The sequence below is a fragment of the Indicator indicator genome, chromosome 16, assembly GCF_027791375.1.
Source record: "Indicator indicator isolate 239-I01 chromosome 16, UM_Iind_1.1, whole genome shotgun sequence".
NCBI lineage: Eukaryota > Metazoa > Chordata > Aves > Piciformes > Indicatoridae > Indicator > Indicator indicator.
Genome location: NC_072025.1, coordinates 13389677 through 13404146, shown reverse-complemented (window position 1 = coordinate 13404146; position 14470 = coordinate 13389677). Strand labels below are relative to the sequence as shown.

Below are 14470 nucleotides of genomic sequence, written 5' to 3'. Positions count from 1 at the left end.
CAGCAGAGTGCTTTGGTTTTAGTCTTTGCCAATAGTAGTTATTGCATTAATGTTTGTGCTAGGTTGGGTTATAAGTGTGTGTCATGAGAGGAGGTTCCCTGATGGTACTTGCTCCTCTCAGCTGTCAGAAGAATACTGACAGCAGTGTCTAGACACATTGGGATTCTTGGAGGAGTCTCTGTCTTTTGTTACCCTCTGCAGTAAGTGGAAAAAGTAAACAGAGAAAGGTGCTGAGTGACATTTTCCTTTCTGTTCTTGCTTAGCTGTGGTGTGGACTGTTGAAGTCCAGCCTCCTTTCATGTAAGGACGTGGCAAAAAAACAGAGCTCAAGGGTATCTGTTGTTTTGTTCCTGCAGGAATATGGAATTAATAAGGAGGAGAAACTGGAGATTGCTATTGGCTTTTGTCTTCCCCTCATTAAAAAGATCCAGTTGGACCTACAGAGAACCCATGAAGATGAGTCTGTCAACAAACTACATCCCTTGTAAGGATCGTGCTGCATGCTGCTGCTGGTGGGGAGGGCAGCTTTGGAGCAGTGTGTGTGGACCATGCCAGGAGAGTGTAGTGGAAAGAGGCAGAGAGCCTGTGCTGAAGGACAGAGCAAGAGGAGAGCATGTTGGTGCTCCTAGAACTAGAACAGAAATGGAGAGGCACATTGAGACCACTGAGCCACAGAAGCCTAAACCCATTGTGGTTGGATGGGGGTTCCTTCATCCCTGTCTCTGCAAGGGGCAAGTGCTGGTATGATGAGGCCACCTCTGCCCCACCACACCTTCATAAACTGCTGCTTCTTTGCCTGCTGCTCTCACTGTTCTGCTCCTGTTACTCTTTGACAGCTCCCAGTGTTACCTTACTCCGTTAAGGGTGCAGAAACACCCTGCATGTGGATGGGATGAACGGGCAGGCTGTGTGTGACACTGGGCTGGTTTTGGTTTAGGTACTCGAGAGGAGTTCTGTCGCCAGGTCGCCACGTTCGGACGCGGCTCTACTTCACCAGTGAGAGCCACGTGCACTCCCTGCTCAGCATCTTCCGCTACGGGGGGCTCCTGGATGTAAGTGTCCCAGCAGTGCCCACAGAGTAAGCCTCCCTGCTTTTTCTCAGTGGCCCCTTCCCAGTGGACAAGTGTGTGTTTGTAGGTTGCCCCTCTAGCCAGCTCCCCCAGCAATGATGTGCATCAGTGGCCTCTGGCCGCCTCCATCTCTGTCATGTGTGCATGCTGCAGCTTCCTGCCTCTTGGGCACGTAGGGTTGTCCTTCCCCAGTCTTGACACTACCTGCCTTGTTTGTTCAGAGGCACATTTTCTCCAAGAGCTGTCTTGCTGGTTTCAGAGGAGTAGACCACTTAACCTGTGTAGGAGGAGAGCAGCATAAGGCAATGAGAATGAGGGAATTTCTCTCGTCTTGCTTCCTTAATTCTTTATTCCAGGAGCTTGGCCCTGTTATTTAGTGACTTCCTGTCAATTCTAAGTCAAGAAAATCAAGTGACTTGAGGTTGCAAAGGGGATGCTGCTTACCAGAGGGACAGATGACACATTTTTAGGGGACTAACTCATCCAATCCAACCTTCGCTTGTTCTCATAATCTGCTTCCTGAAGGAATTGGCATGCAGACCTTGAGAGAAGCTCTGCTTTAGACTTCTTGAGAGGGTCTCTGATTTATCTTCCCCTTTTTAAGCGTTCTTAGGTGTTCTGAAATGCCTTGAGAACCTGGGCTTGCTTATTAGTTGTGATTTCTAATGTTTGTGGCAGCTCAGTGTACCTGCAGGCAGGGATCAGCTAAGTACTTCTGAATTGCTCACTGAGTAAGATGCTGCTTTATTGCCTGCCTTGAGTGTCAGAGGATGCTGTGTTGCCAGCATAGGGATATTAGGCTGCATTTGGGTTCTTGTGTACTGGTGGGGTTCGTTCCATGTCCACCAAGGGTCCAGCATGGGTGACACTTCAGGTATGGCCATCCCCTAGCAGTGTTGAGAAGCAGTGAGAGGTGGGCTGCCCTAGGGCCTTGCATGGCTCTCTACGCCAGCATCCAGCATTGCCTAAAAGCAGCCTCACTTGGTCCCTCATCTGGCACAAGTTCCCCCCTTGTGCTTTTCCTGAGATTTCTTTACAATACTCATTCTGTGGGGCACCATCTGAGCATGGCTGTGGGTCCTGCTTTTCTCCAGTCAGCCTGGCACAGGGCTTGTAGCTGGGTGTGCTCAGCCTGCACGTGGACTGTATGGGTAGCTGTAGTGTCCCTCTATGCGTTTGCTCCCCCACCCTTGTTGCAAGGTCATCTCTCCTCGTGCAAGTTAAGCAAGATATTTTGTGTCCTGACAATGCTGCTATCTTGCAGAGAGACCAAGTCTCTCAGCCTGCATCACTGGGTGCTGCCAGGTGTCTGCTGTTGCTTACTCCATGCGACTGTTTGTGTGTATGTATCAGGAGAACAAAGACCAGCAGTGGAAGAGAGCCATGGACTATTTGAGTGCTATCTCAGAGCTGAACTACATGACCCAGATTGTTATCATGCTCTACGAGGACAACAACAAGGTGAGGGATGTAGCTGTAGGGTGAAATCCTCCCTCCTTGGTGCAAGGCGCAGCCCTAAGGACGGGTTCAGCTGGGAAGCCTCTCACCTGAGCTCTCTCCTTGTGAATAAAGGTGGAGGCCCATGGGCACAGCTGCTGGGTCTTGTTCTCAGGTGGGAGGCAGTGACTGAGGTAGTGCTTGTGACTTATAAGTGGAATGTCTTCCTGGGCAGCAATACCAAGTAATCAATACTATCTGTCTTAGAGAATGTCCCAGCACAAAATAATTTGGTGTTTCTTAATACTAAGTACAAATGTACAATAGGAAAACTTGTGTCTGGCTTTTTTTCCCCCAATATTTCTAGAAAATAGCCAGATGTTCCACACTCATAAGCTTCTTTTGTTTAAAAATGTACTGGTACAGTTAGGGAAATGTGTGCTGATGGTAAGGAGAACCATTTACAACCCAGCCAGAGCGTGAAAGCTGGTGGTGATGACCCGAAGTAGGTTTTTCACTGAACTGCAGCTCATGACTCCCAGGTCTTTGTTGGGAGGAGGTTGTGGAGGGTGAGGGGAGCAGTCCCTTCTCACTGTATACTGTGGAGTTAAGAGTCTGGTGTGCATAGAGCTGGTGTGGGGCTCTCCTGGTAGAGGTGAAGTATTTCCTAGCACTGCTTGTGAAAAAAAAAACCCCAAGGTCTGAATCAAGCTCTCAGGAGTGGTGTAAATCTGTTATTAGGGAGGATGAAACTTTGGGGTTTGCATCACTAGTGCCAGGTACTATCAAAACTCTGACTTCCTTAAAAAAAAAAAAAAAAGAGGAAAAAATATTAGGGACAGTTACTTAAATGCTGGGACAACCTGAGTGAAGCTCAGGGAGGGAACTAGTCTCTCCCTGCCCCAGTGTGTGCTGGTTTGGGAAGAGGAGTGGATTGGAAGGGCTGTGGCTCAGGTTTGCCTGTATGTATGTAATCTATACATACATAGAGCCCTCTCTGCTTGGGTCCTCCAGTGGCTGTTGTCACAAATAACAACAGCTGGAATGCCTCAGCTTTGAGCTAATGAGGACTGTCCTTTGGGGTGAGACAAACCTAGAGCCATTCAGTTCATGGTTTCTTGTTGCTTCTGCTTCCTTTCCGAAAGGATGTGCATGGGACGTGAGCTGCACCAGCATGGCAGGGGGGCCAGGTCCTGACCACAGTGGTGCTGTCAGTGGGGCTGGTTTTGTTCATTTGCTTATTCCCTGTGCCTCCTCTTCACAGGACCCATCTTCAGAAGAGCGTTTCCATGTGGAGCTGCATTTCAGCCCTGGTGTGAAGGGCTGTGAGGAGGACAGGAATGTGCCCACGGGGTTCGGCTTTCGGCCAGCCTCCGCAGAGGTGAGCTTGCTGCCTGGACATGGCTCCACCAGCATATCTTTCTCTGGCCTCTTAAGGGGCTGTTTTCTCTGCCCATCCCCAAGGGTTTGTCAGAGCAGTCTCTGAGGTGCTGGTGCTGCTGGTGGTGCCAGTGTCCTGCTGAGCTCAGCAGAGCTGGGAGATCCCAGGCTGGAGTCAGACCTGGGCAATGCTGGCAAGGCCATGTACCTGCAGGTGTCAATGTTTCCTTACTGCAGAACGAAGACAAGAAAACAGACCAAGGAAGCCTGGAGAACCTCTCCAAAGAGAAGGGCATGGATGAGCCAGACCGTGCCCAGCAAAGGTCCCCACAGCCTTCGGAGCCTGTCAGCATTCAGCGCAGATCTCCACTGATCAGGAACCGGAAGACAGGGTCCATGGAGGTAACAACATGATGGGTGCCCTTGGTCCTTCTAATGAAGGCCTTTCGCTTGGCTTTGGCTTCCTGGCGTGCCAGAGTTTGAGGTTCTGGGAAAGGATCTACAGAAGTTAAAGACAGACCTCCCAGATTCCTCCTCATTGAGGAAGGACAGGTCAGGGGAATTGATGAGGAAGAGCAAATAAGGAAATGCTTGAGAAACACAAGAATTACCTGGATTACATGTTGTGTAGAGGCATCATGTTGTGTAACTAGCTGTGAGATCTCATGCAACTTCTTCTCCTAGCTATGGTGACATCTTTGCCTTCCCTTACATTCCAGCCTTTGCCTCCCCCAGTTCATCTCCACATTTCTGGTTCCTGTCTCCCATCTAAGATCTCATATGAATCAGAGGTCCTTGCTAACTGGGGGATTTATTGCATAGTGTTTAAACTGTCAGGGCTTAGAACTGTTCCATTCACTGAGCTAAAGTATCAGAGGTGGATTTTAATGTTCTTACTTCTCTCCTTGTGTGTCATAAGGCTAGCTTCACAGTCAGCAAAGTATGAAGAGCTTTAGAATCAGACCTCCTTTTGGAGAGGTTTCACAGGCACTTTTACTGGCTGTTTCCTGAACCACTGAAACCAGAGTTAGGGCTTGAGATCTTTGTTAAGTGGCCTCCATCTCTGTGTCACTTGCAATGTAATCTTTGCATGCAGCATTCAGGGGCTCTGTATAAAACGCACTCTAAGTTAAAGGGAATGTTCCTTCCTGCTGCCAAAGAAAGAAGTCCATGTCCCAGTGACTCCAACAAGAGTTCTGGGAGACAAGGAGCTCAGTGCACAAATCATTTCATACGTGTGAAATTTCCACTGTTCCACAACACAGTGCAAACTTGGAATTAAATTCGAGCATGCACTGTCACAGTCTTAGTATATGAGCACCTTTATGCCTCTGGAAAGCTGATTTTAGGGAAAAGCTGCACTTTTCTTTACCTTCAGTAGATTTTTAAAGGCTTTTGAGACCAGAGGGTAACCTGAAGTGTGACACTGATGATACTTCTCTGTCTTTGCAGGTACTCTCTGAATCTTCTTCCAAATCAGGAGGCTATCGACTCTTCAACAGCTACTCCAGGCAGTCTTCTGAGATGAAGCAGAGTGGCCTAGGTACTGCACTTGACCTGTAGCCATCCTGCTCTCCTGCACCTCTGTGGGCATCTGTCTGGCTCTCCACATATACAGCTGGCTTAAGCTTCTTGTATGTCCCTCTGTCTCCTTTATGTCTTCCTCTAGTGTTAGTGTTTAGACCACTGTAGGGACTATCTTACTGTGTTTCCTTTTGTGTGTGATCTCCTTCAGCTTCTAGCAACAGAAGATGCACTTTTCAACCTTTACAGAATGGGAGCAACAGAGCAAGCTCTGTGCTTGCAGGCTGGCCTTGTGGTTCCATGTTCCCATCACTGGTTGTACCATTTCTGAACTTTGTAGGATGAGATGATTTATCTGGGAGCTGGTGTGTGTGCTGTTGTGCAGAACAGTAGTGGACATGCAGAGCTGCTCTTCGTGCAAGGTTTTTCTATTTCTACCTTTGCTTCATGAAGATCTCTTGTACGGACCAGATCAGCCACCTGCAGTGGTGTCTGACAGCTGTCTAAGCTGGAATCTGGATAGCCACTCTTTGCATAGCAGCCAGCAGAAGAGAATATTTTGGGGCATTTGGTGTTCTCTGCCTCTCCTGGAGAGTACCCTTCCATCATCCTAACCTAAACTATGTTGTAATTGTCGGAATTCTTCCCGAAGTATTTTTGCCAAAGCAAGATCTATTTGGAAACTGTGAAGCTGTCTTTGTTGTCAGGAGGTTCAAAGATAGCTGTGAAACCTAGATATTGCAGATGACTAATAAGCACTAGGAGGTGGAAATGCCCAAGCTGTGCCCACTTTTTTTTGCTTTAAAAGCATTTTTGCGTTATGGCATGGCTGTAGACTCGCAGCAGTTCTGATGCATCAGTTCTTTACTCCATTATGTGGATGTCCTGCAGCCAAGAGATTTCTGAAGGCCTGATCATTTTTGTCACTTTTGAATGTGCTGCTTCTTCAGAAGCTAATTCTTCCCGAGTGAAGGGAATTTTCTTCAGAGTGGTTAGGAAGTACCCCTGCAGTCTGCTAGCTATGCTTCCAGCCAGCTAGACAGACCCAAGAAGGAATGGCTGGTGCATGTTCTCATGAAGGCACAACAGCCTTGGCCATAGTGGGTTTTCAATGTGCTGGTTCAGGTAGTGCTTCTCCTCACTTCTGCCTGTCACAGGCCACCTGTAGGACTCAGTAAGCTGTAGTATGCTGCCTTGCCTAGGCTTGGAGAGACCTGTGGTGGTTCTGTGAACCTGTGTGAACCGATGTGAGAGCTTCTGAGATGGCACAAGACAAGGATGTGCATCTGCCTGGAGAATTACTGAGCACATCAAACACTGCATGCAAACTATCCAGGGCAGGTGCTCTGGAAAGCAGACCTTACAGCTGCTTACCACAGCCTTCCCTGGGCTGCTGGGCAATGCCTGTTTCAGCAATTGAGAAGACCACCCTATTCTATCAGACCCTTGTACAGCACTGCTATTCCTTGACAACAAAACTTGAAATGTGATCCCAGCAGGTTTCATTTCAGGTTCTTGCCTGACTTGCCTTGCTGGGAAGCCTATGCTGGTTACTCTCCCAACTGTGAAGCTCTGCAAGAGACAAAACTTTGGGTAGGAATTACTGGCTGCAGTCTACTCCATCCATCATTATTCTCTTAGAGTTGTGTGGGCACAGAAGGGTTGAGCAGGAGAGACATCTGGTGCAACACCAGCTTGCGTCATCCTAAGGATGTCTGTGTTTCTGTAAATATATCTTAACCTGAGAACTGTTAAGAAGAATCATGCCTCTGTACCTGCTGAAGTCAAGATCTTCCTGATTCTTTTCCTGCTTGTCTTGTGGAAATCTAATTTCCCCCCACCACTTTAGGATCTGAAATGGGCTCTCTGTGGGGAAATAATACAGAGCTCAGGGGAGCTGGAGTTCTCTTTAATACTTGTCTCGGCAGCTATGTTAGGAGGGAGTTCATTCAGATACTGCCTGCTGTTTCTGAGCTTTTTTTAAGCTCAGCCTGTCTCCTGCTGCATGACCTTGTCAGAGGCTGGCTACTGTTGCCTCTGGAAGAATGTCTGCCCAGGGATAACCTCCTGTGCTTGGTGTGCAGGACTGGGGAGCAGGACAGGACTCCTGTTACAACCCTGCTGCCATTCCTGAGGCTTCACTGTGGTTTAAAAAAACACTTTTTGACCAGGGTGGGCTGCAGCTTGCTTTGTCTGTGCAGAGTGTGCTCTGGAGTTTCATGTTTTCCTGGACAGGAGCAAGTGCATCATTGTGGCTTCTCTGCAGCAGTGCCTGTGCTTCCAGCTTGAGAAGCACAGGGAGGTTTCAGTGCCTTTCTTTGCTTACAAGAACACTTCCAAATGAGCTAAAATCACTCCTTGCTGATGGAGCAATAGAGGTGTGGTATTGTCAGTGGGCATGAAGCTTTTTCCAGAGACTTCCTTGATTAAAACAGGGGATGTCCATTATTTAAACATCACAAACCTTGAGTATACACCAGAAAATTGTATTTATCAAAGCCATCCAGCACATGCAGTCCTTTCTAGCAAATATTGCTACAGCTGAAGTTGAAGTGTCTGTGTACCGTTGTGTTCTTCAGGATGGGGGGTGTGTGTGTGTTTGCTTTGGCTATGGTTGTCTCCTAGAGTTCACTGTAAACAAATGGCTGTCACCCATAGTGTCTACCTTTGTTAATTCTCTCCTGGCTTAAGGGTGCCAACAAAATGCCTCTGTCTTCTGTAGCAGAGCAGAAACACAAGGATGTCCTTGACTTAATGATTAGTGGCACGATGGTGCTCAAGATAGAAAGTCATAAAAATACTCTGTTCTATTTTTATCTGCCAGTAAATGACTCTGTTGGGGTTTTGTTGTTGTTGCTGTTTGTTTGTTTGTTTTTAAGCCACAGAAGGATGATTATGAGCTTCTTGGCAAAATTTGTTTGGGTTCTGGCAGATTCCACTTCATGCTGAGTCAGCTTCAGCTGAAAGCATGAGATTTTATGAGGCTGGTATAGCAGTCACCCTGCAGGCAAGAGTTCTTTGCTTGCTTTTCCAGCTTGGCCTGTGGGAAGCTGCCAGCAGTGTCACAGTGGTGGAACAGCTTAAGTTCAGTGCATGTGAGAACCCTTTTGGTCACCTCCCAGTGTTCCCAAGAACAGATGTCATCACGTTAGACTGAACTTAGGTGTCAATAGATCAAAACTCAGGAGCTGTGTGTTTTCTCCAGAGCAGTGTTGCAGGGAAAGGAGCTGGGGTCCTGAAGAGCAATAAATGGACATGGGACAGCAGTGTGTCCCAAGAAGGCCAGCAGCATGCTGTGCTGGATTGGCAGGAGTGGAGCTGTAAGGGCTCTTTCCCTCTATTCACCTCCTGTGAGACTGTGCCTGAAGTGCTCCTGTCCTGTCGTAGTGCCCAAGGGCCAGGAGGGTGTGGAAGTGGCAGGTGTAAGCCCAGTAAGGGGCAGTGGAGGTGGATGAGGACTGGAGCACACAGCTTTGGAGGACGAGCTGAGAGATCAGGGCTTGTTCAGGTCAGAAGCTGTGGGGAGTGGAGACCTTAATGCTGTTCCACCACCTTATTAGGAGGTTACAGAGAAGACAGACTGCTGCCCAAGGCATATGTGATAGGATGGAAACCAACAGACACAAGTTGGAGCATGGGAAATTCCGTTTGGCTAGGAGGAACACATTTGTCACCATGAGTGTGCCAGATATTGGAACAGGAGCCCAGGGAGATTGTGAAATCTCTTTTCCTGAAGGTATCCAAAACTTGACTGTAATATCCCTAGCAAGTTGATCTGAGGTGGGTTGCTGGGCAAGAGACCTCAGTGGTTCCTTCCAACCTAGGTCATGCTTGATGCTGTATTTTAGAATCAGAATTGGCAGGATCTTTTTAACAGTAGTAACAGTTGCACTGTTCCAGTTAAATACTAATAGGCAGCATGTTAAGGTTTTGCCTTGGCAGAGAAAGTGGAACAAGATCAACCTGCTTGTTTCTGGAAGCCTTTTGTAAGTGGGAGTGATGTTTTTAGCAGTTGGTATTCTCAGTATAGAATGCAGCATCAAAATGCCTTAGCAGAGAGTTTGTAGCCAGTCAGTGGCTTTGTCTGGCCTATTCTAAGGTTTTGTCTCACTCAAAATTGCTTTCCTCAGTTGAAAGAATCCTGTTCCTAAATATCACATGAAGTGATCTCATTGTGCCTTGGAGGAGCAAACATCAGCAGCTGCTACAGGCATGGGTGTTAGGTTGCCCTCCTGTGCACGAGACTGTCTTGCTTGCCACGTTCCTTGCTGTAGGATGAGCAAAGTTCCTGCTGTGTGCACAGCTGGTGCTTTGCAAGGTGGTTCACGGAGCAATTGGACCTACTCTGGAGCAGCAAGGTTTGACCACGTGGATGTGAAATATCATCTGGGCAGCAGCTTGTGAAAGGCAGCTCTCTGGTGACATTGCTCTCCTTTCTGCTTGACAGAGTGATTAGTCCACATTTGCTGATCAGAAGATCAGGCAGTCCTTTCTTCTCTCTGTCCTACAGAAAAAGGGCAGAACTGCAGAGACAGGAAGCCCTGTGATATGACCATGAGTGATTTGTCAACCTGGCTTTTCTGACATGAGCATGTAGATTTGCTGACTCGGGAGCCTTGAGGTGTTTCTTCTAGGTCAGGGCAAGAAAGCCAAAAAGAAATAACCCCTGGAGGGAGTTAGGAACATCCCTGGTGCCGAGTTGTGGGCTACCATTTGGCACTGCTGCATTCATAATGGGGAATATTGCTCCCCTGTGCTCCCTGGCATTGTTTTTTTCCCTGAGGTTGCCTGTGAAGTGGCCAGTTCATTCCTCATTCTTTGACTAACCCTGCTTTTCTGTAGCTGCATGCAGTGGAGATACAATACTAACACCTTCCCTGCCTTTCCAGGGTCACAATGCACCGGCCTGTTTAGCACCACTGTGCTGGGAGGCTCCTCCAGTGCCCCCAACCTCCAGGACTACGCTCGCAGCCATGGCAAAAAGTTTGCCAGCAGCCTGACATACAAAGACGGTATGTGTGTTCCCTGGGCAGCAGGTGGTTCTTTGGTGGCCTTTGGTGTCTCAGGATCTGCTGAGGCAAAGCCTTATACTGCTGAGGAGGATGACAGTTGAATGTGTGTATTCGTCACATCTACAGCAATGCATTTCATCATCATGTCCCAAGAAATCGTGGTCCTTGCTAGGACAATGCAGGAGCTGACCTTGTGCTGCTGTGTGGCGTTGCTGGGCTCTGGTTTTGGTCAGGCATTTTAATTCTACTCGTTGTGGAGGAGCATTTATTGGTCTAGATGTCAAGTAGGTTTGCTCTGGTGTGGAAATCTCCAGCACTCCATATCATCTTGCTTACCTTGGTAGCCTTGCAGATGCTAAAGGAAACTTTTGTGGAGACAGTAATTCTCACCCTGCAGAGCTGGAGCTGTCCAAAGGCAGAATGATCTGCTTGGGGGTGGGTACTAGAGTAAGGCTGGGTACACAGAAGAGTCCAGTGTAGCTGTCAGAAAGCTGATGTGCTGAAATGCTTGAGGTACGTGAGCTACTTGATGAAATACTGCAAAAGGATCAGAAAGTCTTGTTACTGTGCACTTCTGCAGAACCTGCCTTAAAGTTCAGCAAGGCACCCTGGTGAGGTGCATTTGGGGCAGGAGTGTTGATGTTGCCCAGTGCACATGGGTGAGGGGGTGCTGTCAGCTGTGGGTTGATCTGCAGCTAGTGCTGGTGTGCTAGCTGTTGAGAGGCAGAGAGTCTGTGGCTGCTTTCAGGGAGATCAGAGCACAGGGAAAGACTGAGAAATGCTGAAGGAGCTGGAGGGGCTCCAGCATGGGCTAGTGTCCATCATGATCCCAGTAATAAAGGCACTTGGGCTCTGTGAGTCCTGGTTACCAGACCATTGCTTGGAACACTGAGCTGAGCAGCACTCAAAAAACTGCTGTATGGGCAGGATCTGCACAACACACCGTGGCCTGCTTGGAAACTCACCTCGTGCTGCACAACTTGGGCTTCCCAGCATCTGAGTGGGTGTAGGATTTTCTGTCTTCTCTTTTTCCTGTCTGCATTCCTTCAGACAAGGGGCATTTTAATCAGTACTTTTCAGAATCCTGAGTTTGCAGTGCCTTTTATTGGCTCATAATGGACACTAGCGCTGGTGGATTACGTGAATGAGGCAGAAATTTGGGGCCTTTGGGGATTTTTGTCCAGTCTAGAGGCAAAAAAAATGGCCTAAGAAATCAGAATGGAAGGTGCTCTTCAACTCTCAGACCTAGCAGAGCCTCCTGATGCTGCTGTGTGGAGAGTGTTGTGTATCCTGGCTTCCTGTGCTGCTGTGGAGGAGAAAGCTGTGTCACTTCCCACAAACAAGCTGTGAGTGAGAGACAGACAGGAGACAGAGCTGGAGGGCTTCAAACCCTGCTGCACCAGCCTGAGCTGCTCAAGGCAGCAAGTGCTGGCTGCTCACAGGCCCTAGAGCAAGCTGGTGGTGTTTGGCACAAGCCCAGGGTGTGGCTACCAGGACAGCTGCTAGCTGGGCCAGCAATAGCTCTGGTGGCTTGTGTGCCCTCAGTCTGTGAGTGGCACCAATTCTCAGGGACAAGCACCAAAGACTGCTTGCTCAGTACCCTCTGGGCCAGGTCAGGTTCTGCCTGGTCCTGGAGCTGTGCTGCCTTGCCCTGTGGGCTGTGGCACAGGGCTGTGCACATGCCAAGTCCAGAGCAGAGGGCTGCTGCATCAGCCCAGATCAGGGACGAGGCCTCTGTGTTCTCAGATGCAGTTGTACCCTTGGGTACTCAAAAGGCAGACTTACTTAACTGGTGTGTGAGCAGCACAGCCTAGAATCATTCATCTGGGTGCTGCATTCATATTTCTCAGCGTGTCCTGGCACCCTGTGCCACCAGTGCCCTGCTGTAGTGGGAGTAATTGTGAGGACGAAGCAGGGAGCTTGGAAAAACAAGTGGGAGGTGAGAAGGGCTCTTAGATTCTGGGGAATGTAGTTTGGAATGTGAAATATGACCTTGAGCTGCATGTTCCTGTTTAAGTGAGCACCAATGAAATGCTGACCCATGGCATTTAATCCAAACTGGAGCTGGGTACAGTAAGTGACACAGCAGCTGCAGCAGACTGTTGGAGTACATTTTTGTACCAAGGGCTTTTTCACAGTCACCAGGCTAATGTTTAGAATCCTTCAGTGCTGGAGCACATCTTTGCATGAACTCTGATATTGTTCAGTGGCTGTGATGCTTCAAGGTGTGGTGCATGGCTTACAGCACTTCATCAAAGGCTCTCTCAAGTGATGTTCAGATGGCCCTGACTTCTGAAGTCTTTTTGCTTTTGTCTGGAAGAGGGCTGAGGATCACTTCAGTGAAAGGTTGTGTCCCAACCTCAGATTGAGGGAAGGTCCACTGACAGCTATGTTTTGAAGCTGGCTTGTCTGAAGCCAGGGATGCAGTAAGCTGTGCTGCAGTATCATTGAAACTGATGTGCTGTGAAGGCAAGGGAGAGATGTGGAGTGGAGGTGGCTACCAGCTGTCTGACTGCAGCTCCAGGATGTGGACACTTCTAAGGGATTGCATGTGCAGGGAAGATTGTCATGCCCTGTTTGCTGAGCTTAAAAAAAGAAAAACAATTTTTAGGGCTGTAACGCTGGTGAAGGAATGTAAAGGACATAGTGGGAGTGTGGAGCATAAATTGTTGTGTGTATCTCCTGGCATTGGTGTAGAGGGATAAGTGCACAGATCTTACAGACTAGGTAGAACAGACATATGAAGCATGAAAGAGAAATAAAAGTATTTTCTAGTACTTCCTAAAAGTTCCTGAAGTTTTCAGCTTGCGTTTTTTTTTTTTATTCTCTTCTTTTTCTTTCTCTTTTATTTTCTTTTTTTTTCCTGCTGCATATGGAGATTAATCTACATCTTTTAAAGCTCATCCCTTTGCACCCCATCAGACATGTAGAATCTGTCTTTGCACCGTCCTTCCAATGGGTAATTTCTATGGGAGAGCTTGGCCTGGCCTGCGATATGGCCAGGAGAAGCCTGAGTACCACTCTGACAGGTGCATTGCAAAACCTCTTTTGTACTGAAATGCTTTGAGCAACAGAACTGTAGAGGCATCTGATCATCATGGCTCTTCTGGTTGTTCCCTAGTTAGTTGATTTACCTTTAAACTCATAAATAGCTCTGTCTGACTTGCATTAAGGGGATGTTTTGAGCTGCACCTTCCCAGGCCAGAACTCCTCAGTTCCTCTGCAGAGCAGTGGTGGTTTTCCTTGGGCAGAGATGAACCCTGAGAGCTGCTCTGCTCTGGTGGTGATGCTTGCCTGGCCTTGTGCTCCTGTGGCTGTGAGCATGGCTGAGCAGCATCTCACACTGGACTGAGCCTGGGCTGCTCTCAGGATGACTGAAGTGTGGTGGGGTGGTAGGAGATGCTGTCTGTGATTGAGAGCATGGCTGAGGTCATTGTAGTGGGCAGGACAGTGCAAGGGAAGCGGGGAGCCAGCAGAGTGCAAAGAGGCCGAGAGGCTCAGTCAGACCAACAGACAGAGTGCCCAGGGTGCTATAGCAGTGCCAGCAGGAGCTGCTGTTATGGGTGACAAGGAGAAGGTGAACCTGACAGGGTATTTGCAAGCATATGAAGGTCAGGGGTCCTGAGCAGCAGGCTGTTAACTGAGATGATCTGTTTTTATTTCCTCAGAGCTCTTGTCTATGCCAGCCGTAAAACGATTTTCTGTGTCGTTTGCAAAGCATCCGACTAATGGTACGTTTGCTTCCTTGATTTGATGTTCCCTCACACTTCTAACCCCATGCTCACCTTCAGTTCTCTCTGCATATATTCTCCTCCCAGCCTCCTTGTGGGTTTTTTGTGTCTGTGTATCTGGTGTCCAAACACGCTTCACCTTCCCCCATTGTTTTCCTCTGACTAACGTCTTCATCCACCCTCTGTTACTGCTCAGTGGTTCCTCTGCTGTCTCCCAAGGCATTTGTGTCCCAAGTGAAAAGCAGCAGCAGTGGGCTCCTAAAGCAGCCTTTAATTCCACTGCTGACATTAAGACCTTCTTTCATGCTCCTTTTTT

The 14470-nt window shown here is 48.3% G+C and overlaps 1 protein-coding gene across 1 annotated transcript in view; it reads left to right on the top strand.

Moving 5' to 3' along the window:
* Window positions 1–14470, top strand: part of PPIP5K1 (diphosphoinositol pentakisphosphate kinase 1) — a 39909-nt gene that overhangs the window by 15609 nt on the left and 9830 nt on the right. Inside the window, exons 19-26 of the mRNA XM_054388057.1 lie at window positions 357–484; window positions 938–1052; window positions 2424–2531; window positions 3772–3888; window positions 4125–4289; window positions 5340–5430; window positions 10301–10423; window positions 14092–14154. Coding sequence (XP_054244032.1) covers window positions 357–484; window positions 938–1052; window positions 2424–2531; window positions 3772–3888; window positions 4125–4289; window positions 5340–5430; window positions 10301–10423; window positions 14092–14154 — 910 coding nt within the window. The remainder of the gene's footprint in view (window positions 1–356; window positions 485–937; window positions 1053–2423; window positions 2532–3771; window positions 3889–4124; window positions 4290–5339; window positions 5431–10300; window positions 10424–14091; window positions 14155–14470) is intronic.